Genomic DNA, 22,811 nt, shown 5'->3' on the forward strand with positions numbered 1-22,811 from the left:
CCCATCTTGTGTTTGTGCAGCTTGTTATTATTGCTGCCTAAGTTGGTGCTGTGGGTTAAACCACAGAGCCTAGGACTTGCCGATCAGAAGGTCGGCAGTTCGAATCCCCGTGACAGGGTGAGCTCCCGTTGCTCGGTCCCTGCTCCTGCCAACCTAGCAGTTCGAAAGCACGTCAAAGTGCAAGTAGATAAATAGGTACCACTCCAGCGGGAAGGTAAACGGCGTTTCCGTGCACTGCTATGGTTCACCAGAAGCGGCTTAGTCATGCTGGCCACATGACCCGGAAGCTGTACACCGGCTCCCTCGGTCAATAAAGCCAGATGAGCGCCGCAACCCCAGAGTCGGTCATGAGTGGACCTAATGGTCAGGGGTCCCATTACCTTTTAAGTTATAGAATCTTATGTTTGTCCCTACTGAAATTCAATCATCACCCTATTGAAATTTCAATCACCATCACCACCATCACTGTTACTCAAAGCACACACTAGCTTTTAAAGAAATATATTACCCCACAGGTTTTCAAAATGTCTAGCTGTAGGGTCCCTCTGTGTCAACTTTTAAATGCCTGCTGAAAATCCTTCTGCTCCAACAAGTGTATACATCCCCCCTCAGTGGTCTATTGATGTTTGGTTTTAATTTCACTCTGCTTTTAATTTGTTTTTAACTTTTAGGATTTCATGTTTGGTTTTCTGTTTTTATATTGTTGTAAAACCACTGTGATATATCTTTATAACAGAGCGGTATATAAATATTTTATTATTATTATAATTTATTTGGATGAAACCCTGTTGTACAACAAAATTGAGAAATGGCTACTTACTTGAAAAACCGTTCCATTCCCAGCTTGATCCCATTTCTGCTAAAATGCACAGTAAATGGTATGAGGCTGGCTACATGGCAAGGAATGTGACCTGGCTGCAGGTAATATCCTGGGGTTTTCTTGGGCATGCTTACTCTGGGAGCATCTAGAACAAAAGCAAAAAAAAATTACAATTCGTGCAAATCTAACAGACAACAGCAGATCATGGGGGTTGGGGGTTGGTGAAGAATGCAGAAGGATGGGGATGAGGTGGAAAGAGGTGCTGGTGAGGCTGGGGAAATTGTGGGTAATCACCAGTGACCCTGCAACTATGTCCACAAATGTGAGGTGCTCTCACGTGTTGAGGGCACTGCTACACCCCACCCTAAAATGACTGCTAAAACAGTACTTTTGTGTGTCATGGGGACTAGGTGTGTGGACGGGCATTGGACAACCTTGCCCCACCCAAATCATCCCCTAAATATAGAAAGATGATTCAAATAGCGAACAAAACTTTTAAATATATATATATAATTACCAGGAATAATGTTAGAAAACGAAACACTTGAGACTCTCTGGAAAAGGTAATCGTCTTTGTCATAACCAGTAATTTTAAGAAAAAAGGCTTCGTTCGGTGGAATAAACTCAGAAATGTTCCAGATTCCATAAGGTTTCCTGTCAGGGAAATATTTCACCGGAACGGTCTTCAGAAGTTCTCCAGTGATGCTTAGCAATTCTAGTCGGTCCACTCTAGCAGGAATATGGATCCCGGTAGTATTTAGCAGAATGTAGGTAGGTATCCCTATGGACAAAATGCAAATACAAACATTCCAATATCGTTCGCATTTACTCAGTTGTGTTGATTTTTTGAAGGGGATTTATCGGCCGCCCTTCACTAGATCCCAGGGCAGCGTACAGCACCTAGAGAGCAAATACCTTGGCTACATACAAAAGACAATCAGAAACAGCATAACAACCTTTGGGGGAAAAACAGGAACCAAGCACATATTAGCAGAAGTCAGCATCATTCAGGCGCTGAGTGTTTTACACAAGTGGGGGAGAGGCAGGGAGGATATTGTTTAATTATCCCTTAGACAGGAGACGACTCCGAAAAGGTAAATAGGATTCAAATGTGAACTACTAACCTTGCACTGGTCTGCTGGAAGTCATTTTGAAATCTAATGTTGGACTTCTAGAAAACCCAGCCCGAAAGTCAATAGTACTGAGACCGGTGATACGAACAGAATGCCGCCCGCTACTTGATGTCTGAGAAAATATTGCAAAACATTTCATTGTGATCAGCATGCGAAGTTTTTCAGTCCCCAAGAGCTGGTATTCGTTGAATCTGTTTTGTGTTAGCAGTGGCGTAGCGTGGGTTGTCAGCACCCGGGGCAAGGCAAGTAATTTGCGCCCCCTAACCCGTGGATTTGCGCCCCCTAACCCGTGGATTTGCGCCCCCAGATGTTGCGCCCGGCTGGCCCCCCCTGCACCCCCCACGCTACGCCACTGTGTGTTAGGGCTGCGATCCTACTGTGCAATCAATGTCTCCGTGAAATAATGGAGACAATTTCTGTGTTAACAAGGTGAGCGCAGGACTGCAAGAAACATACACGAAAAATAAAAGACTAAAGACTATTGAGAATTCAAAGTGTGGTGGTTATCAGGGCCTGACCAGCAGGTCCTTAACATGATGCTACTTATGGTAACGAACACACACAGACAGAGAGAGAGAGAGAGAGAGAGAGAGAGAGAGAGCTGTGACCATGAAGTACTGTATTTTTTGCTCTATAAGACTCACTTTTTCCCTCCTAAAAAGTAAGGGGAAATGTGTGTGCATCTCATGGAGCAAATGCAGGCCGCGCAGCTATCCCAGAAGCCAGAACAGCAAGAGGGATTGCTGCTTTCACTGCGCAGCGATCCCTCTTGCTGTTCTGGCTTCTGAGATTCAGAATATTTTTTTTCTTGTTTTCCTCCTTCAAAAACTGTGTCTTGTGGTCTGGTGCGTCTTATAGAGCGAAAAATACAGTGGTTTTTCTGCTGCAGCCCAGTGACAGCAGCAAAACCACTTATCGTCTTCCCAAAATCAGCTTTTATTTGCAATGGCCAAAATGCAATGCCCCAGCCTATAGATCTATGAAATCTATAAATTTTATAGTTCTATACATATCATAGGCTTATAGCTTGGTTTTTTGTTTTGTTTTCAGATCTACAGGCCGGGGGCACTGCATTTTGAGTAAAAAGATGGTGGTCTCACACTGTGGATGGGAACAAAGATTGGTTCCCATTCAAAAGGAGCTGCCCAGGGGCTTGATGAAAAGGACGGGCAGTGGTGACATGGCTGTATCAGGCTGGTGAGGGGCTAAGCTCCTAGTCCCTTCAGACAGCGCCTGACACACAATACGATACGATAAGATAATCTTTATTGTCATTGTCCCATACAGAACAACAAAATTGGAAAAAAAAATCTATAAGACATTCAAAACCAACAAGCCTGCTATCCCAGCTATCCCAACCTGGTAAGCCCCCTAAAAACTCTGATACCCCATTTTCAAATACAATATACTCCCATAGAGACTCCTTACACTGCGTTTAAAACCAAAATCACATTTGGATAGAAACTGTTTCTCAGGCGGCTAGTCCTAGTCTTTATAACCCAGTACCTTCTTCCAGAAGGCAGAAGCTGAAAGAGATCATCTCTGCAGCTTTCTTATGGCACCTGGAAGCATAGATTTGATCCAAGGTGGGAAGAGTGCACCCAATTATTCTCTCCACAGTCTTTACAACCCTGGACAGCATTGTTTTTTCCGTGGCCGTGCAGCTCCCAAACCACACACACACAGACCATAAGTTAATACACTCTCCACAGTACAATGGTAAAATGCCATCAACAGGTCCTTTGAGAGATTGTTTTTCCGGAGGATTCTCAGAAAATATAACCTCTGCTGTGCTCTCTTCACCAGGTCTTTGCTGTTTTCTCCCCAATTTCGGTCATCTCTCAACTCCATTCCCAGAAATCGAAACGCCGAGACCTGTTCCACGCACTTCCCCTCAATAATAAGCGGCTGAATATTCAGTTCACATTTCCTAAAGTCCACAATGATCTCTTTGGTTTTCTTTAAATTAAGGAGTAAGTTGTTTTTCCTACACCACTCCCCCAGCTGCTCAACTTCCTTCCTATAAGGGAGTAGGGGGAAAGTCACATGTCTTGGCCTGCCTCTCACATCATGCTGAGGCAAACAAGAGCTTAGCACATATATTGCAAGCTCCCAGGTGGGAGATCACAACCACTCCTCTCGCGTTGTTTTGCTGCTGAATTTTGTTTAGTCGTGTCCAACTCTTCGTGACCCCCTGGACCAGAGCACGCCAGGCACTCCTGTCTTCCACTGCCTCCCACAGCTTGGTCAGACTCATGTTTGTAGCTTCGAGAACAGTGTCCAACCATTTCGTCCTCTGTCGTCCCCTTCTCCTTGGGCCCTCCATCTTTCCCAGCATCAGGGTCTTTTCCAGGGAGTCTTCTCTTCTCATGAGGTGGCCAAAGTATTGGAGCCTCAGCTTCAGGATCTGTCCTTCCAGTGAGCACTCAGGGCTGATTTCGTTCGGAATGGAGAGGTTTGATCTTCTTGCAGTCCATGGGACTCTCAAGAGTCTCCTCCAGCACCATAATTCAAAAGCATCAATTCTTCGGCGATCAGCCTTCTTTATGGTCCAGCTCTCACTTCCATACATCACTACTGGGAAAACTATAGCATTTACTATACAGACCTTTGTTGGCAGGGTGATGTCTCTGCTTTTTAAGATGTTGTCTAGGTTTGCCATCGTCTTTCTCCCAAGAAGCAGGTGTCTTTTAATTTCGTGACTGCTGTCACCATCTGCACTGATCATGGAGCCCAAGAAAGTAAAATCTCTCACTGCCTCCATTTCTTCCCCTTCTATTTGCCAGGAGGTGATGGGCCCAGTGGCCATGATCTTCGTTTTTTTGATGTTGAGCTTCAGACCATATTTTGCGCTCTCCTCTTTCACCCTCATTAAAAGGTTCTTTAATTCCTCCTCACTTTCTGCCATCAAGGTTGTGTCATCTGCGTATCTGAGGTTGTTGATATTTCTTCCGGCAATCTTAATTCCGGTTTGGGATTATGCTGAACTAAACTATGGCTTGGCTTAGCAAAGCTTGGTTGACCATGTGTGGCTAGTCTGGAGAGAGCGGAACCACAAGGCTGGGTTCGTACAGCACTTGAAACGGAGCCACAGCTCAGCTCAGCAGCAAAACAAACAGAGAGGTGCAGAACAGACACAATCTCCGTCCAAGGAGCCGGATTACTTGCACACTCATGCTAAGTCATGGTTTGGCTTAGCATGACTTATAAACCAGGCCATCCACTAACTGCAAGAGAAGGACTCCTGGCTATACTAGGATTAATTTTGAAGCCTCAAATCCCGATCTAGTCCTAACATGCGGAAGAAGCCCTGATCACTGCATTATTAAATCACATCAAGTTAGAAAAAGAAATTAATATGTTCAGTTGTTTTGTCTAGCAAAAACGATGCTCAGCAAATATGAAAAGAAACAGTTGTTTCCCATAAAACTACTGCTTAGGCAATTCACTCCCTCTAGGCACCCTGACAAATCAGTCTGTCTTTATTGGAAAGGCCATATTTATTTCTATTGCTTAGCCTTTCACCTCCGTAAAATCACCACCCAGAGGGTTTTCTGGCATAGGCCAGCTGCTGTCGAGATCAATGGATTAAAGAACATTATTTCTTTTCTTTTCTTTTTTTTAAGAGAGGGCCAAAAAGACTCCTGTTATCATGTGATAATTAGCTGTTAAGTGTTAGTTGGGCAAAGGCAGCAGTGACAACAGATCCCTTTTTGCAGTTTTATACAACATCTGCATTGGAAATTTATAATGGGATTAAACGTTTTAAGTAAATTTCCTTTTCTTCTTCATCAGTTGATTTCAGAGCTTTAATGCAAACTTAACAGGGGAATTAACGTGCTCTGTGTAATTGCTGGGATCCCAAAGAACCACAGAAGTTTTTCCACATGCCTGGTAGGGTGGGGTGTGTGAGGACTTTTAACCTTCATTTTCTAAAAGCCACTTTTGAAACAGGGAGTCCTCTCAAAAGCAGTTTGTGATACAAAGCTGAGGAGGGGAAGTATGGTCGGCAGTTTGAGTGGCAATATTGAAAACTCACTAGGCATTCCCAAGTGCTTGAAGCCTGGCCAATACTCCTATGTTAGAAACTTAAGCATCCCTAGTACAGGGTAGCAGTAGGAGATAGAAATTAGCAGAATCTTTGAGATGGTAAACGAAACTGTGCTACCTAAAATGGGAGACCTCATAGTAAAAGCAGCTCTAATCATGGTTTTCTTGGGCAGGGATACTAGAGTGGCTTGCCGGTTCCTGCTCCAGGTGCTGGAGGAGACTCTTGAGAGACCCATGGACTGCAAGAAGATCAAACCTATCCATTCTGAAGGAAATCAGCCCTGAGTGCTCACTGGAAGGACATATCCTGAAGCTGAGACTCCAATACTTTGGCCACCTCATGAGAAGAGAAGACTCCCTGGAAAAGACCCTGATGCTGGGAAAGATGGAGGGCCCAAGGAGAAGGGGACGACAGAGGACGAGATGGTTGGATAGTGTTCTCGAAGCTACCAGCCTGAGTTTGACCAAACTGTGGGAGGCAGTGGAAGACAGGAGTGCCTGGCGTGCTCTGGTCCAGGGGGTCACAAAGAGTCGGACACGACTAAACAACTAAACAACAGCAACAATTATGGCTTGTTGATGTCACACCAAACCACAGTTTAGCTTTTTTTAAACCACGGCTTGTGCAGTGACGGAATTGAGGCAATGTTGAAACACTGGATACAGGTTTGAGCTATTCAAACCTCATGTGAGCAATGTTAGGTTACCTTACCTCATGCTAATTTTGGTTTAGCATGAACTTGACTGCAACAGACAAGAGAGTTTAAAACTATAACCATTCAGATTTATATCCACAAGGCCTAAAAACGCTGGTCAGCATTTTTACAAATAAGCAACACCCACCCACCCCTTATAACGAAAGAAAAACTCTTTCAATTAATGTACAAGAAGCAATTAAGGTCATAGGAATTTTATTCTTCCAAAAATTAAATTAAAAGGTCTCATATACACTGGATTTTATGCATTTTTTGTAATATATGAAACCGCAGTCTGGCTTAGTATGCTGTTTAGTTTTAAGAAAGTATTATATTTTGTTTATAAGTTACTATAGCTACAGATGGCTTTATATTTCGTGGAGGCTTCAAAGGGTGTAACTCATTAAGCTGGGTTGATTCTGTCTTGTATTATCGTGGCTTTTCACTTAATCGGATGAAATTTGCTTGGGAAGCTGTGTGTGAATAGCAAGAATCACTATCACAGTCACCTTCTGAATAAATACAGCATTCAGCAGAGAACTCTCTCATTCACAATGGTTGCAGTCCTGCACACAGTTACAACTGCATCCCTCTCACTCAAATCAGTGGGAGATTTAGCCACATTACTATGTGTGGGACTGTAGCCAATAACTGCAAATACTTCCTGTTTATTTCAGATTCAGTTCTTTCCCCCCACTTTTCTTTCTATCCTTAAACAAATGGTCCATTTAAACCTGACTGGCCTGAAGGTTTCTTCCAACAAGAAGACAGTAAGGCCTTTCTGTTTTGCTTTGTTTGCCCTTTGAGCTCATATGCAATTGCATCTTTTCCCTGTTGGTGGCAAGCAAAAATTAAAAATATAAAAGGATAATTCCTTGATGCCAAAATCCAGGTCTCAGGCAAGCTCTCCTTGGTGAAAGAACCCCAGCAGAGATTTAAAATCACAAAATATGCATCCAAGTAGTTTGATAGACCTTTAAAATATGCCCTTGTGAGTTCCTTCCAAAACTTCCTTCTTCCCTTAGCATATTAAAAAGACCACACATTTGGTAAGTTAAAAATGGCTTACTTACAAACTCTTCAAAGGTCAGGTTCATGTGCTGTTCCATACATCAGTCAGAAAGCACAGGCAGTGAAACCTGGCTTTGTTACAGTGGTGAAAGTTCCTAATATTGGTATAGGAACTCAGTAAAGACTTGTGAGAGTCATGCCGTCTGAACTTAGAGCAACAAAATTTGCGTGCGAAAAGGATTTAATTGGTTGTTCCATCTTAGCTACATGGCTCTCACATCTCATTCTTCTGTTCCTACACCAATAATTTAGGAATTTCGCTAAGTCAAGCTTTACTGCTTGTGCGACTTTCTGAAGCACAGGAATCAGACTTTTGGAAATTTTGTCATCTTGGCTGTGAGTTCTGGAAGACCTGTTCCTTGCCTTGCAGGCCTTTTTCCACCTGGCCTGGGAGGGCGTTATGCTGACTGACTCCAGCTACAGGGTCACTGACACCAGCTACAGTGAGGCTGCTATACAGACTCACTATTCTCTATCCCAGGGTTCCTGAGGTCAACAGCTGGAGTGCAGCTAGCAGAGGGTACCAATGCTCTCTTAAATCATCCCAAGCTTTTGAATAACTGTTGCCAAGCACCTTTTGATGCTGATTTTATACAGATTACAAGTCTGCTTTATCTTGCTCTCCTCTTTCTTTCTTTTTGGAGCCAATGTAGAATCAGTGTCTTCCTAACTATGATTAACTGGCTGATAATGGGTTGTGAGATCATGAGATTCCTCTCATTTCCATGGCAAATTCTCCCTTCCAGGAAACACTCCTCTGTTGTCCTGAGACAGATGGATGCCATCACAGTTATCTCCTGCCTCTAAAAAAGTAAAGTAAAGGATTCCTGGCCAGTCAAAGGAGACTATAGGGTTGTGGCGCTTACCTGGCTTTCAGGCCAAGGGAGCCGGCGTTTGACCACAGACAGCTTTCAGGGTCATGTGGCCAGCAGGACTAAACCGCTTCTGGTGCAATGGGACACTGTGACGGAAGCCAGAGCGCACGGAAATGCCATTTACCTTCCCACCACAGCGGTACCTATTTATCTACTTGCACTGCCTTTTGAACTGCTAGGTTGGCAGAAGCTGGGACAGAGCAACGGGAGCTCACCCTGTTGCGGGGATTCAAACCACTGACCTTCCGATTGGCAAGCCCAAGAGGCTCAGTGGTTTAGACCACAGCACCACCCACATCCCTACTGCCATCTTGCAACCCTCCCAGGTAAGAGCGTGGATCCACTTTCACCTTGATGCTCAGCGGAGGCGAGTCGATTACAACCCATCACGCTATCTGACCTTATCTATACTTTAGAGGTACGTGTGCACCACTTTAACATAGCTAATTATATTTCTCACTTAACCAGGATTCTAAATCTGCTACATACGAGGAACCAGGTTAGACTTACCGTATTTTTCGCCCTATAAGACGCACTTTTCCCCCTCCAAAAATGAAGGGGAAATGTGTGTGCGTCCTATGGGGCGAATGCAGACTTTCGCTGAAGCCTGGAGAGCGAGAGGGGTTGGTGCGCACCCACCCCTCTCACTCTCCAGGCTTCAGGAAGCTCTGCGCAACCCTTGGGAGACCGGCTCCGAGGGTTGCGCAGAGCTGCCTGCAGTCCCGGGATCAGCGCAGCTCTGCACGGCCACCGGGAGTGGGGCGCGAAGTCCCGCCCAGCTCCGGATGGCCGCACAGAGCTGCCTGCAGTCCCGGGATCAGCGCAGCTCTGCGCGGCCATCGGGAGCGGGGCGCGAAGTCCCGCCCAGCTCCGGATGGCCGCGCAGAGCTGCCTGCAGTCCCCGGCTCAGCGCAGCTCTCCCCATAGCCAGCCCCACAAGCTCGGGGGACAGCGGGGAGGCAGAGCGCGCCTTCCCGCTGTTCCCCGACCTGGTTCTTCCAGCCCCGCACCTGGGGGGGAAATAATTTTTTCCCCTTTATTTCTCCCCCAAAAAACTAGGTGCGTCCTATGGGCCGGAGCGTCCTATGGGGCGCAAAATACGGTAACTGTGTTTAGTGCTGGTGCTGACATCTGGCCACAGTTAAGGTGGGAGGGCAGGATATGCAAACATGTAGCCCATACTTGTCTTCCGGATGCAGGGCGGGGACAGCAAATCCTCATCAACCTGGCTGCCCATCTGTGCTGCATTTTCATTTACTCCAGAGAAGCTCAATTCCCCCCCCCTTCCCTTCTGAGAAACCCAAACATTTGAGATCCTCCAGATCCACCATTTATTGTATTGCAGAGCTGGCTGTGATGTTTAAAGGAGCGTTTCCTACAGGAGGATTGATGTATGTGGGAAGCGGGGGATGTTAGGAGGCCCAGCTCACCAACAGAAGCCTTTAAGTAATTATAGCTTAGAAGAGTTGGCTTGGGAACCTGTGCAATCCTAAGAGCACAAGGCAGCAATGGCGTGTGGAATAATTCTGTCATGCTTGTACCTCCCTTTTGGAACCTCGGCACTGGCCACAATTATCGTCTGGAGAGGACTTCCTGCTGTTCAGAAGTACACAGCAGAGGACATCACATTTGCAAGTTATACGAGGATTTGCTTAATATGCACATCAACAACATATCTTCTGCTTCCTTGGGGTGGTGACAGGCCACACTTACGCTTCCAACCCCATCCCAAAGAAGCTACAAGGCACAGAATCAAAATTCCCAGCCTAGGGCTTCATTTCCTTAAATTTAATCTCCTGTTTTCCTCGCCAGACATGCGAGTGTCGTGACAGCTTTGATCCCAACCACTGTGGGGGTTTTAGCCTCTTTCTGAAAAGAAAGCAGCCAACTGTGGGCTGTCTACTACTCTTTAGAGCCAGGTCATCTTGACTTTAGCTGTGCAAAGGTTCAAAAATCAGAAGAAACCAATCCTACATGCTAGAGCAGGCATAGGCAACCTCGGCCCTCCAGATGTTTTGGGACTACAACTCCCAAGATCCCTGGCTAACAGGACTAGTGGTCAGGGATGGTGGGAATTGTAGTCCCAAATCTGGCAGGCCGAGGCTGCCTATGCCCGTGCTAGAGCATCTCATCAAGATGGTCACAGCATTTCCAAAATGAGGGGTTAAATGTCCTCACATTACAGTGGTGCCCCGCAAGACGAATGCCTCGCAAGACGAAAAACTAGACGAAAGGGTTTTTCGGTTTTTGCGTTGCTTCGCTAGACGAATTTCCCTATGGGCTTGCTTCGCAAGACGAAAACGTCTTGCGAGTTTGTTCGCTTTTTTCTTAAAGCCGCATGAAGAGGCGCAGTTGCGACGGACCGTGCTTCGCAAGACGAAAGACATCGCAAGACGAAAAGACTAGCGGAACGAATTGATTTCATCTTGCGAGGCACCACTGTACTGTTATAAAAATTCTAAAGGCTCAAATATAAAACAAAATGTTTGTAAGTGCACAAGGTAAGAACACATACGTAAGTATATAAACCACACGTCTGAAATTTACAGGAGAATAATCCTGAAGCCATCTTGACTCTTGATGACCCCAAGTATTTCCTCAGCAGAAGGAAATACCTTGGAGAAACCTTTCCCAGTACGTAGTTATTTTCACCTACAAATCCTGTCTTAAAGGGCATATTTCGTGTATGAATAGGGTATGCCTGTGACCTGGATTCAAGAACTAAAGTATGTATCATCTCAAAGGAATGGACATACTGGCCAGGTAAGATCTTCCTTGCTTTCACTGGATCCTGCCTCCACTCAATTTTCTCTTACCAATAATGGACTTAGGGGGACACTGAATCCCCAAAACCAACAGTTATAAAGAGCCAATTTTAGCATAAGGCCCCAAACCATGGTGGGAGAGAAGAAAGAGGACTTCATCCAAAATTATAAGGATTGTGTGTGATCAAATGTTACTGCAGGAACCCTGTTACAGATAGGTAGCCGTGTTGGTCTGCCATAGTCAAAATAAAAAAATTCCTTCCAGTAGCACCTTAAAGACCAACTAAGTTAGTTCTTGGTATGAGCTTTCATGTGCATGCACACTTCTTCAGATACAGAATGTATCTGAAGAAGTGTGCATGCACACGAAAGCTCATACCAAGAACTAACTTATTTGGTCTTTAAGGTGCTACTGCAAGAACCCTGTTAACACAGCTTTTGTATTAAAAAATGCATCATGCATGAAGGAAATTGACTGCATCTTTTCTACAGGAAAATCACCTTAATTGTCCACGTTCCGGGCGCTGGTTCTTTTATGTTCACTACTGTTGCAGAATTTTCAATATTCAGCAACTCATTCAAGCCAGATCCTTTCTTTACGGGCTTACCTGCAACACAGGCAAAGAAGGAATAAGCATTTTATTTTTACGTCATCTCAGCAATGCTCAGACTTAACTCCTTGCCCCCCCCCCTCATCCACATGCCTTGAAAACCTGGTACTTAATAGTGTGAGATTCTTGTCAATGATCAGTGCAGAGATATTAAGTACACCACAAGCCAAACCAATCTGGCTATTTTGGCTCTGCCCCAGTTTTCTAAACATTCTGGCAAAACCCGGAATCGCACAAAAGCTGATTCTGTCAACTCTTATAGGTTTCACATTGAGCCATCTTGCTTTAGACTAAATTCCTACAAATCGGTGAATCTCCCAAAAATGACAGGCAGGAAGAGAAAATTGCATAAAACAGGCATGAAATTCTGGGTTGGGGACCTTGTTCAGACTTACCCTGTATCATCAAAGGAACTCTTTCTAAAGTAAATATACAGTCTTCCTGTAATCCGTCGTTCTTCCTTCCCCTTTCTCTTCTCCTGGCTTGCAACTGGGGTTAATAGCTGGCCTAGACCTTTCTCTCTTTCTTCCCTTTCTATCTTCCTGATTTCTCAGCCTTTCTTGCGTTAGGGCAGCCTTCCTCCTTTGTTCCCTAACTCCTCTGTACCTCTTTACCCTGTCTATATCTCCTTTGTAATGGACTTCTTCATGCTTTCAGATGTCAAGGAAATAAACAACTATCCAACTTTTCAAATGCAATCGCCTCACACGCACTTTCACTCAAAATGCTTACTTTTTGCATGTGTAGCAGTTAACAATTGCCTACCCACAAAGGAACACATCCCCTTGTATTGGCCTAAGTCTGAGTTTTTGAAGTGAACAAGGGTTGAGAGACCTCTCTACCCAAGCCACAATGCCAATGATATGGCTGCTTCCTACATGGTTAATGGAACATGTAGTTTGACCATGAGATATATAATAAGGACAGGGGGTGGGGACTCTGCTATTGCTGCCCCATTTCAATCCACACTAGAGTTAGTAAATATTGTACTCTCTGTCTGAAGAGGGGCTTTTAATAGACTTGCAGCAGTTTCCTAGTTTATTGAGGATTTTTATTATTTACAAAAATCTACACTGGTCAAATATAAATAAAAGAACATAGTCCTTTCCTCTTCCAGCTGCCCGGCCAGAGATTAATGCTGTCTCATGCTCATTTACACACTGACACTTTACACTGACCCTTGTTGATCACATGTCCTTTATAAAGGCTCCTGTTGCTGGGTAGATTTTTCTGTTGCCTACCAACCTGTTCAAGACCAATTCTCAACTTCTTTCTTTTTTTTTTTTAAATGCATTTTTATTGAAGTTATACACAAAAAACAGACATATATGAAAATACAGAGAAAAAATCACCAAGGAAAAAAAAACCCACACATCCAAAAAAAGAAAAACACACAATCTGAACTTCCCTCCGTCCTTTTGATAAGTATCAAATATCTCCTTCCATTACGTATTTGATTCCATTACGTATTTGATTAGTCTTAAATTCATTCGCTGGTCGTATTGTTCTAACCCCGTCAATTCACTTTAAGCATTTATTCCAATATATTTCCAAAATTTACTCAAATTTTTCAGAAATTTCTGTTCATCCTGATCTCTTATTTTACCTGTTAGTTTGTCAAGCTCAGCATAGTTTACCATTCTAATCTGCCAGTCCTTTATGTTGGGGATGGTTTCCACTTTCCAATATTGTGCCAACATAATTCTCGCTGCTGTGGTGGCGTAGAGGAATATCGTCCTATCTTCCTTTTTAATTTCTTTATCCATCATTCCCAACAGGAAGGCTTCAGGCCTCTTGGGAAAGGTATACTTAAATATTTTTTTAAGTTCATTATAAATTAATTCCCAAAAGCCTTTCACCTTTTTACATGTCCACCATAAATAATATAGGTCACCCTCCACCTCGCCACATTTCCAGCATCTCTTATCCTTTAATCTATACATTTTGGCCAATTTCACAGGGGTGTGGTACCATCTATATAGCATCTTTCAGATATTTTCTCTCAATGCCATACATGCTGTGAACTTTATGTTACAATTCCAAACTTCTATCCACCTTTCAAAATCAATATTATAACCAAAGTCAATTGCCCATTTAATCATTGCCTCCTTCACCTCCTCATCTTTTGTGTACCACTCTAGTAATATATCATAAATTCTGGACAGGGTTTTATTATTGCCTTCTATTACTTCTATATTAAATTTTGATTTTTTTATCATCAAAACCCGCCTTCCTCTTATCCTCTTTTAACAAATCATTTACCTGGTGGTATTGCAGCCAACCAGTGAATAATTTTTTTATTTCTCCATAAGGTCTGAGTTTGGGCCCTTGGTCAGTTTTTCTTAACATTTCTTCATAGGTGGCGTTTATCTCCTCCATATTTATTTTCTTGATCGTTAAGGCCTCTATTGGTGAAATCCACCATGGGGTTTTTCTTTCAAGGAGGTTTTTGTTCCTTTCCCATGCTTGATATAATGGTCCCCTAAAAATATGGTCTAAGAAACTCTTGTGAACTTTCACTTTCCCATACCAAAGGTACGAATGCCATCCGTACCAATTATTAAAGCCTTCCAGGTCCAGTAGCTCTCTATTCTCCAGTTTTATCCAATCTTTTACCCAATATATACAAGCCGCTTCATAGTATAAGCTTAGGTCTGGGAGAGAAAAACCCCCTCTTTCTTTTTTGTCTATCAAAATTTTCATTTTTATCCGTGGCCTTTTCCCCTGCCAAATATACTTTGCCAAGGCTCTCTGCCACTCTTTACATTGTTTTAGGCCTTTAAGTATGGGGATGGTTTGGAATAAAAATAACATTCTAGGCAGAATGTTCATTTTAACAACAGCTATCCTCCCCAAAAAGGAGAGTTTCATCCTCCCCCAAATTTCCATGTCTTTCTTTATACTCCTCCAGGTGGCATCGTAATTATCCTTGTATAAATTTATGTTCTTAGCTGTAACCCAGATCCCAAGATATTTCACTTTCTTAGCTACCGCAATTTTGGTCTTTCTTTCTAGATCTATCACTTCTTCCTTTGTTAAATTTTTAACTAACATTTTGGTTTTGTTTTTATTTACCTTAAGTCCTGCCACGGCTCCAAATTCATCAATTTTTTGCAAAGCTTCTTTTACGCTGTTTTTTGGGTCTTCTAAGGTTAGTACAATGTCATCTGCGAAGGCCTTGATTTTGTATTCCCTCTTTCCTACCCTGACTCCTGTGACTTCTGTTGCCCCCCTCAGTCTCTCGTTTAATATTTCTAATACTGTTATAAACAATAGAGGGGACAGGGGGCAGCCTTGTCTAGTTCCTTTATATATACTAAAATATTCTGTTGTGGTGTTGTTTATTACCAATTTTGCCTTCTGTTCCTTATATATAGCTTCTATGCCTTTTCTAAATTTCTCTCCCATTCCCATCATTTCCAAACTTTTCTTCAAGAAATCCCACGAGATGTTATCAAACGCTTTCTCAGCATCTATTAATACCAAGGCCGCTTGTCTATCTATGCTCATATCCAAATATTCAATAATGTCTATCAAGTTCCTTACATTGTCCCTTAGTTGTCTCCCTGGGAGGAAGCCCGTTTGATCTTTATGTATTCTGTTGTTCAAAACCTTTTTTAGTCTTTCTGCCATTATATCTGCAAATAGCTTATAGTCATTATTTAGTAGTGAAATTGGCCTATAGTTTTTCACTTCCAAAGTATCTCGACTTCTTTCTAGAATATTCCAACACATTTGTGCTCTGGCCCCATGCATTGCTTCCTAAGAGTTTGTCACCTAGAGTGTCTCAATGTAAAGGCCAGAACTGTACAGTGGCTGTGCGAGCCCCAAACACTTTAAAGACCTACCTACTCTACAAATGTGGGACATTAATAACTCACCTAAAGGATCGTGGACTTCAATAACTGGAGAAGGACCACTCAGGGACACTGTGACCTCTTTCAGACTAGGATCAAAAGGGATTTGCCAAGCATTTACAGATGAAGTCAGGTGGTCTGTCGATAAGAGATGGACTTTGGAAGCTTGCACGGCTTCTTCGACCCATTTCAACACCTGCAAGAGAAGATAATGCCAGGAACAGCTTCCATATTATAGTCCACTGCATGCATGCCTCGCTTTGCAGACCAGTAACACTATGAAATATCAACAACCTCTGATACGCAGATGACACAACCTTGATGGCAGAAAGTGAGGAGGAATTAAAGAACCTTTTAATGAGGGTGAAAGAGGAGAGCGCAAAATATGGTCTGAAGCTCAACATCAAAAAAACGGAAAAAACCAAAGATCATGGCCACTGGTCCCATCACCTCCTGGCAAATAGAAGGGGAAGAAATGGAGGCAGTGAGAGATTTTACTTTTTTGGGCTCCATGATCACTGCAGATGGAGACAGCAGTCACGAAATTAAAAGATGCCTGCTTCTTAGGAGAAAAGCAATGACAAACCTAGACAGCATCTTAAAAAGCAGAAACATCACCTTGCCGACAAAGGTCCGTATAGTTAAAGCTGTGGTTTTCCCAGTAGTGATGTATGGAAGTGAGAGCTGGACCATAAAGAAGGCTGGTCACAGAAGAATTGATGCTTTTGAATTATGGTGCTGGAGGAGACTCTTGAGAGTCCCATGGACTGCAAGAAGATCAAACCTCTCCATTCTGAAGGAAATCAGCCCTGAGTGCTCACTGGAAGGACAGATCCTGAAGCTGAGGTTCCAATACTTTGACCACCTCATGAGAAGAGAAGACTCCCTGGAAAAGACCCTGATGTTGGGAAAGATGGAGGGCACAAGGAGAAAGGGACAACAGAGGACAAGATGGTTGGACAGTGTTCTTGAAGCTACCAGCATGAGTTTGACCAAACTGCAGGAGGAAATGGAAAACAGAAGTGCCTGGCGTGCTCTGGTCCAGGGGGTCACGAAGAGTCGGACATGACTAAACAACAACAAACACTATGAAGCCATAATACAGCTCCTTTGTAGTCATCCAACAGGCAGCAGCCCTCAACACACTGATAGGCTTATAGGCTCAAAGCAATTACAAGTACCACCCATATCCTATTCAAAGCCACTTAACGTATTTTTCACCCTATAGGGTGCACTTTTCCCCCTCCAAAAATGAAGGGGAAATCTGTGTGCGTCCTATGGGGCGAATGCAGGCTTTCGCTGAAGCTTGGAGAGCGAGAGGGGTCGGTGCGCACCGACGCCTCTCGCTCTCCAGGCTTCAGGAAGCTATCAGCAAGCCTGGGGAGCCCGCGGGAGTTCCCGCAGGGCTCCCTAGGCTGCGGATAGCAGCCTGCTGCACGGAGCGCGGGAATAATTTTTTTTTTCTTTATTCCCCCCCCCTCAAAAAAACTAGGTGCGTCCTATGGGCTGGTGCGTCCTATAGGGCGAAAAATGCAGTAACTTCCTTCCAGCCAAACGCAGGGCCACTTGGTCGTGCAGACCACTTCCACCCAGATGGAGGAATTTCTGGGGCTGGCAGGCAGTGAAAGTGGCAAGCACTAGCCCCCCCCCCCAATAATTGTCTCTCAAAAGTCTGCTTGGAGGGGAATCTGGCAAAAATAACCACACAGGCAGGACAGAAGGGGATCAGGGTCTCGCCCCTCTATACCACCTCCTTCACCCGCCATGATTTGTTCCAGGAATTGTCAAACTCAGGTTGGGGATGCTGAAGAACTTCCTACAGAAGTAGGAGCAGAAATGTTCACTTATTCATACTCTGTGCAGAATGGAAATTAATCCAGCAAATACTATTGGTCTTCTGCCCACATTTGCCTTTTTGCCATCCACCCTTGGCAGCTTCCCCGTGAACAAATGCAGTGCTTGGTTCCCTCAGACTGATTTATTCATTGTACGTTGCCATTTGTACAACTAAATTTCCCCAGCAAGTGCTCAGAACCCATCTTCCTAACCCAAATTCACCTTGACGGGTTTTGTCGCAGAGTTGCCATATTTGAAACAATCAAGAGACACATTTGCTGCATCGCATCAATCCCTTAAAAGCATAAGAAGTCTTGAATTAAAACAATTAATTTATATGCACAAGGGAGTTTCCTGGGGAGGTTGGAAGTTTGTGGCTGTTGTAAGCTAAACTCTTTCCGCGTATTTATTGACAAAGAGGCAGGCTGTTCAATCATCTACTCCTATGGCTACTGGCCGGTCATTTCCTATCCGATAAATAATTATTATTATTATTATTATTATTATTATTATTATTATTATTATTATTATTATTATTTTATTTATACCCTGCCCATCTGCCCCTGGGTTTCCCCAGCCACTCTGGGCAGCTCCCAACAGAACATTAAAAACACAATACAGTGGTACCTCGGGTTAAGTACTTAATTCGTTCCGGAGGTCCATACTTAACCTGAAACTGTTCTTAACCTGAAGCACCACTTTAGCTAATGGGGCCTCCTGCTGCCACCACACCGCCGAAGCATGATTTCTGTTCTCATCCTGAAGCAAAATTCTTAACGCGAGGTACTATTTCTGGGTTAGCGGAGTCTGTAACCTGAAGCGTATGTAACCTGAAGCATATGTAACCCAAGGTACCACTGTAAAACACTGAACATTAAAAACTTCCCTATACCACCAGTGCAATGCAATCCTATGTAGCCATACTCAGAAGCATGTCCTACACTATGGTCAATAATAATAATAATAATAATAATAATAATAATTTATTATTTATACCCCGCCCATCTGGCTGGGCCTCCCCAGCCACTCTGGGCGGCTTCCATAAAAACCAAAAATACAGTAAAATATCACATGTTAAAAACTTCCCTGGGGCTTACTCTCAGGTAAGTGTGCATAGGATAGAAGACTTAAGGCCTCAAAAGCCAATACACTCTGGAATATTCCAAGCTCTACCTTAAGTCGACCTTGGACAGTTAGCGCTCAAAACATTTGTCCAAACCGGGGTCAGCAAACCTTTTCAGCAGGGGGCCAGTCCACTGTCCCTCAGACATTGTGGGGGGCCGGCTTATTTAAAAAATAATAATGAACGAATTCCTATGCCCCACAAATAACCCAGAGATGCATTTTAAATAAAAGCACACATTCTACTCATATAAAAACACGCTGATTTTCGGATCGTCCATGGGCCAGATTTAGAAGGCTATTGGGCCAGATCCAGCCCCTGGCCCTTAGTTTGCCTACCCATGGTCCAAACTGTCTGGTTCTGTCCCTCCAACGTATCAGATTCCTCTGAGTTTCACCTTGGGACTTCCCAGGCTTTGCCCAAACCTGCCTTGGTGCTTCCTGTACTGGATCCAAGCCTTGGCGCAGATTAGGAGGCCAGCATTTTTACAGTCCAGTTCATGGTTTTATATTTTCCCTGCAGCTGCCAATGCACTCATTGCTAAAAAGTCTGTGCAAAAGTTGGCAGGTCCCAGCGCGCAGAGCTTTGTACAAACTGTTTTTTCAGTTTGGGTTCACATCCCCTGGGTTCGCAATGCAAAGCTTGAAGGATAAAAAGCTCCACCAAGCTCCCTGGATGTGAAGTCAAAAAAAAACCACGCTAGCCCCAAACCTTTAAAAATAGACTGGAATTCAAGTTCATAAACTTTGGCATGTTACATGCGGCTTTAGGTTTCTTTGTTTTTTTGGACAGGTCTTAGCACATGTAATAGAAAGCAAAGAGAAGAGAAGCCCTTCCTCACATTGCTTTAGATGAATTTGATGTTATTAGTTGCTGCCACGGGTGAAGGGGGTGTTGAAATGAATACAGCGGTACCTCGGGTTACAGACGCTTCAGGTTACAGACTCTGCTAACCCAAAAATAGTACCTCAGGTTAAGAACTTTACCTCAGGATGAGAACAGAAATTGCGCGGCGGCAGCGGGAGGCCCCATTAGCTAAAGTGGTACCTCAGGTTTAGAACAGTTTCAGATTAAGAACGGACTTCTGGAACAAATTAAGTTATTAATCCGAGGTACTACTGTAAAACAGAACAGGCTCTAGGTTTGAGAAGGCCCTGGAAAAGTGCTTTCTCTGGGGGGAGTTCCCAACCCCCTCAGTTGGAAAAGTAGTTAATGGTGAGTTCCCGACCCCCTCAGTTGGAAAATAATGACACACGACAGAATTATTAAGGTTAATGGGCTAAAAAAGGCCACAGCTTTATTGGTTACAGGTGATGAGCGGTATTGGCTTAGGCATTGGACCTAACCAACTATATCTGACTTCAGCCCGTCCGCTCGACATCTGGGAAGGGTTAACCACCAATAGGGGGAGTCCTGCTGATGCACATCAACTAGGAACTCTCCGGGGATCACTGATAGGGGGCGTGCCTTAGGCCCTAACCTCCCTAGGCTTCGGACAGGGCCACGCCCCCCGGAATCCTTTAACGGACTACCCTTCAATATTTGGGGCACGTGATGGCGCTACCTCCCCTCTTTCTATCTACAGAACTATTCTAATGCCTAACCGCCAATACCCAGAAAGTTGTGACCATTTGCTATGAGGTAGGCGAAAACCAAGTGGCTGGTGCCAATTTGCCAAGTGGAAAAATTCCTACCAGGCCCCTCAACGGTGACCAACCAAGGTCCATAGCAAGGTCCAAGAAGGAAAACCTTCTTGGGGCGGGAGGGTGGGAAAACAGGAGCAGCTGGTGGGCGGACAAAGAGGGAGATCCCTGGCTGCGTCCTGCCTTTATGGGGCAAGCCACACCCCCGGACCAACCCAATTGGCTGGCTAGGGGGTGACGCAGCCGGGAATCCCCCAATCACACGGGGTTAGCCTCCCACCCCACCCCCGTGCACGTGGAGGGGCCGTGACGCCCAAAACCCCACCTCCTCCTTAAGGCAGAAGTGGCCTTATCCTACTGGAGGGAATGGGGCAGGGGAGCATAATGACTGCAAAAGTCTAACCGTGCATCACACACTTCTCTTGCAAACACCCAAAGTATTTTCCATGACAGTCAAACAGGCTGCAAGGAGGCAGATGATGAGGTTAACATCAAGTTGGAGAAGGGAACTTTAATTAGAAATCAATGAGAAGTCCTGAAAATTGAAGTGGTCTGCGGCGAATTATTTCTAGACTTAAACAAACATGCGATACTGAAGTATGGAATCTAAAATGTACTTGACATATGTTTTGAGTTTAAGAGTCTGTGACAAATTTTGCTCATTTCTCCCACCCCCATACTAAATGGACCACATTTACATTCAACTTGCAGAGTTAAAAAGGACAGGGGAGAAAGAGGGATTTATTATACAACTTACACGAGGGAGCAAATTTCATCCAACAAAGCTGTCTTTCCATGCAATAAATGGTGAATTAATTAGCACCGGTGTCAATTAAAGAAAACGTCACAGTTTTCAACATGGCTGAAGAGCGTAATTTCAAAGGAAAAAAAGGAGAAGTTTTAAGCTTCCTGGCTGGAATACAGGGATGTGTTATATGAGGGGCTACTGTCGAAGACAGTCCACCCAAAATTTCCACTGGGAAAGGCGACATTACTGATGGAGACTGGTAGGTAAGAGCATATTATGCCAGTCTCTCTTCTGCGCTGGCTTTCAGTCCATTTCCAGACCTGATTCCAAGTGCTCATATTAACATTTAAAGTTTGAAACAACTGTGGGGGGGGGTGTACTTTATTGCTATTATTACTTGCCATTCATTTGAATCTGAAGCCGCCTTGCATGCCTCCTTCTGGCAACTCCTGCAGGCAAGCTGCTTTCCTTCAGACCACATCAGTGAGGCCGAGAATACGCTTGGCACATTCTAAGAAAGGCCTCTCACGATAAAGACATCCGCCTCTCTTGGCGTAGAATATCAGGCCTGCTGGATAAATGCTCCTAACGTTCCAGTGTGCACTATCGGACCCAATGAATGGATGCAATATTATCATTCACTCTATCATGGTCATGATGATGAGGTCAACCAAATAACGGAATCTTTGGAAAGCTTACCAGACTGACCTCCAGTACCCTGAACTGAGGCCAAGAACCTTGTTTTGCAGTTAAAAAGTAATAAAGCACCAGGAACACACTACAGTGCTGCCCCGCAAGACGAATGCCTCGCAAGACGGAAAACTCACTAGACGAAAGAGTTTTCCGTTTTGGAGGTGCTTCGCAAAACGAATTTCCTATGGGCTTGCTTCGCAAGACGACAATGTCTTGCGAGTTCCTGCTGGGTTTTTTCCCCTTTCCCCATCCCTTTTTCTAAGCCGCTAAGACGCTTATCAGCTGATCCAATCAGCAGATAAGCCGCTAAAAGCCGCTAATAGCGCTAATCCGCTAATCTGTCAATGGGCTTGCTTCGCAAGACGAAAAAACCGCTAGACGAAGAGAATCACAGAACGGATTCTTTTCGTCTTGCGAGGCACCACTGTATTTGGCCCCAGAACTGTTGAAATCTAACATCGACTGGTGGGCCTCCCTGCTGGGAGTAATATTCTCATTTATGGATTCATCCGGGTTATTCCCTAAAGTTTGGGCCACAGTGGTAGTCATCCCTATATTCAAAAAGGGCCTTACATCCAATCCTCGTTAGTTATCAACCAGTTTGCTATCTGTAATTAGCAAAGCATCTCTAAAATAAATAAATAAATAAATAAATAAATAAATAAATAAATAAATAAATTTTATTTATACCCCGCCCTCCCCAGCCAAGGCTGGGCTCAGGGCGGCTAACAAGCAATAATAAAAACAAGTTGAATGAATACAACTTAAAAACAAGATTAAAATACAACATTAAAATATTGAAACATTAAAATATTAAAATGCAGCCTCATCACAGTAGGAGAAAGGAAAAAGGAAAAAGAAAGAGGGGGAGGGAATCAAATTAGCTCCAAG

General features: G+C 44.0%; 1 protein-coding gene across 3 annotated transcripts in view; it reads right to left on the bottom strand.

Annotated features, from left to right (window-relative positions):
- The window catches only part of HMCN1 (hemicentin 1), a 316,075-nt gene that overhangs the window by 230,232 nt on the left and 63,032 nt on the right, over positions 1–22,811 (bottom strand). For all 3 annotated transcript variants that reach the window (XR_014220481.1, XM_082225398.1, XM_082225397.1), the window contains exons 5-9: positions 15,902–16,073; positions 11,911–12,017; positions 1,945–2,065; positions 1,338–1,601; positions 821–965 (exon numbers count right to left, since the gene is read on the bottom strand). Coding sequence is in view for 2 of the 3 variants with exons in the window: in XM_082225398.1 (XP_082081524.1) it covers positions 821–965; positions 1,338–1,601; positions 1,945–2,065; positions 11,911–12,017; positions 15,902–16,073 (809 nt within the window). In the remaining variant the exon portion in view is untranslated. The remainder of the gene's footprint in view (positions 1–820; positions 966–1,337; positions 1,602–1,944; positions 2,066–11,910; positions 12,018–15,901; positions 16,074–22,811) is intronic.

Source organism: Podarcis vaucheri (assembly GCF_965113315.1).
Source record: "Podarcis vaucheri genome assembly, chromosome: 6".
NCBI classification, from domain to species: Eukaryota; Metazoa; Chordata; class Lepidosauria; order Squamata; family Lacertidae; genus Podarcis; species Podarcis vaucheri.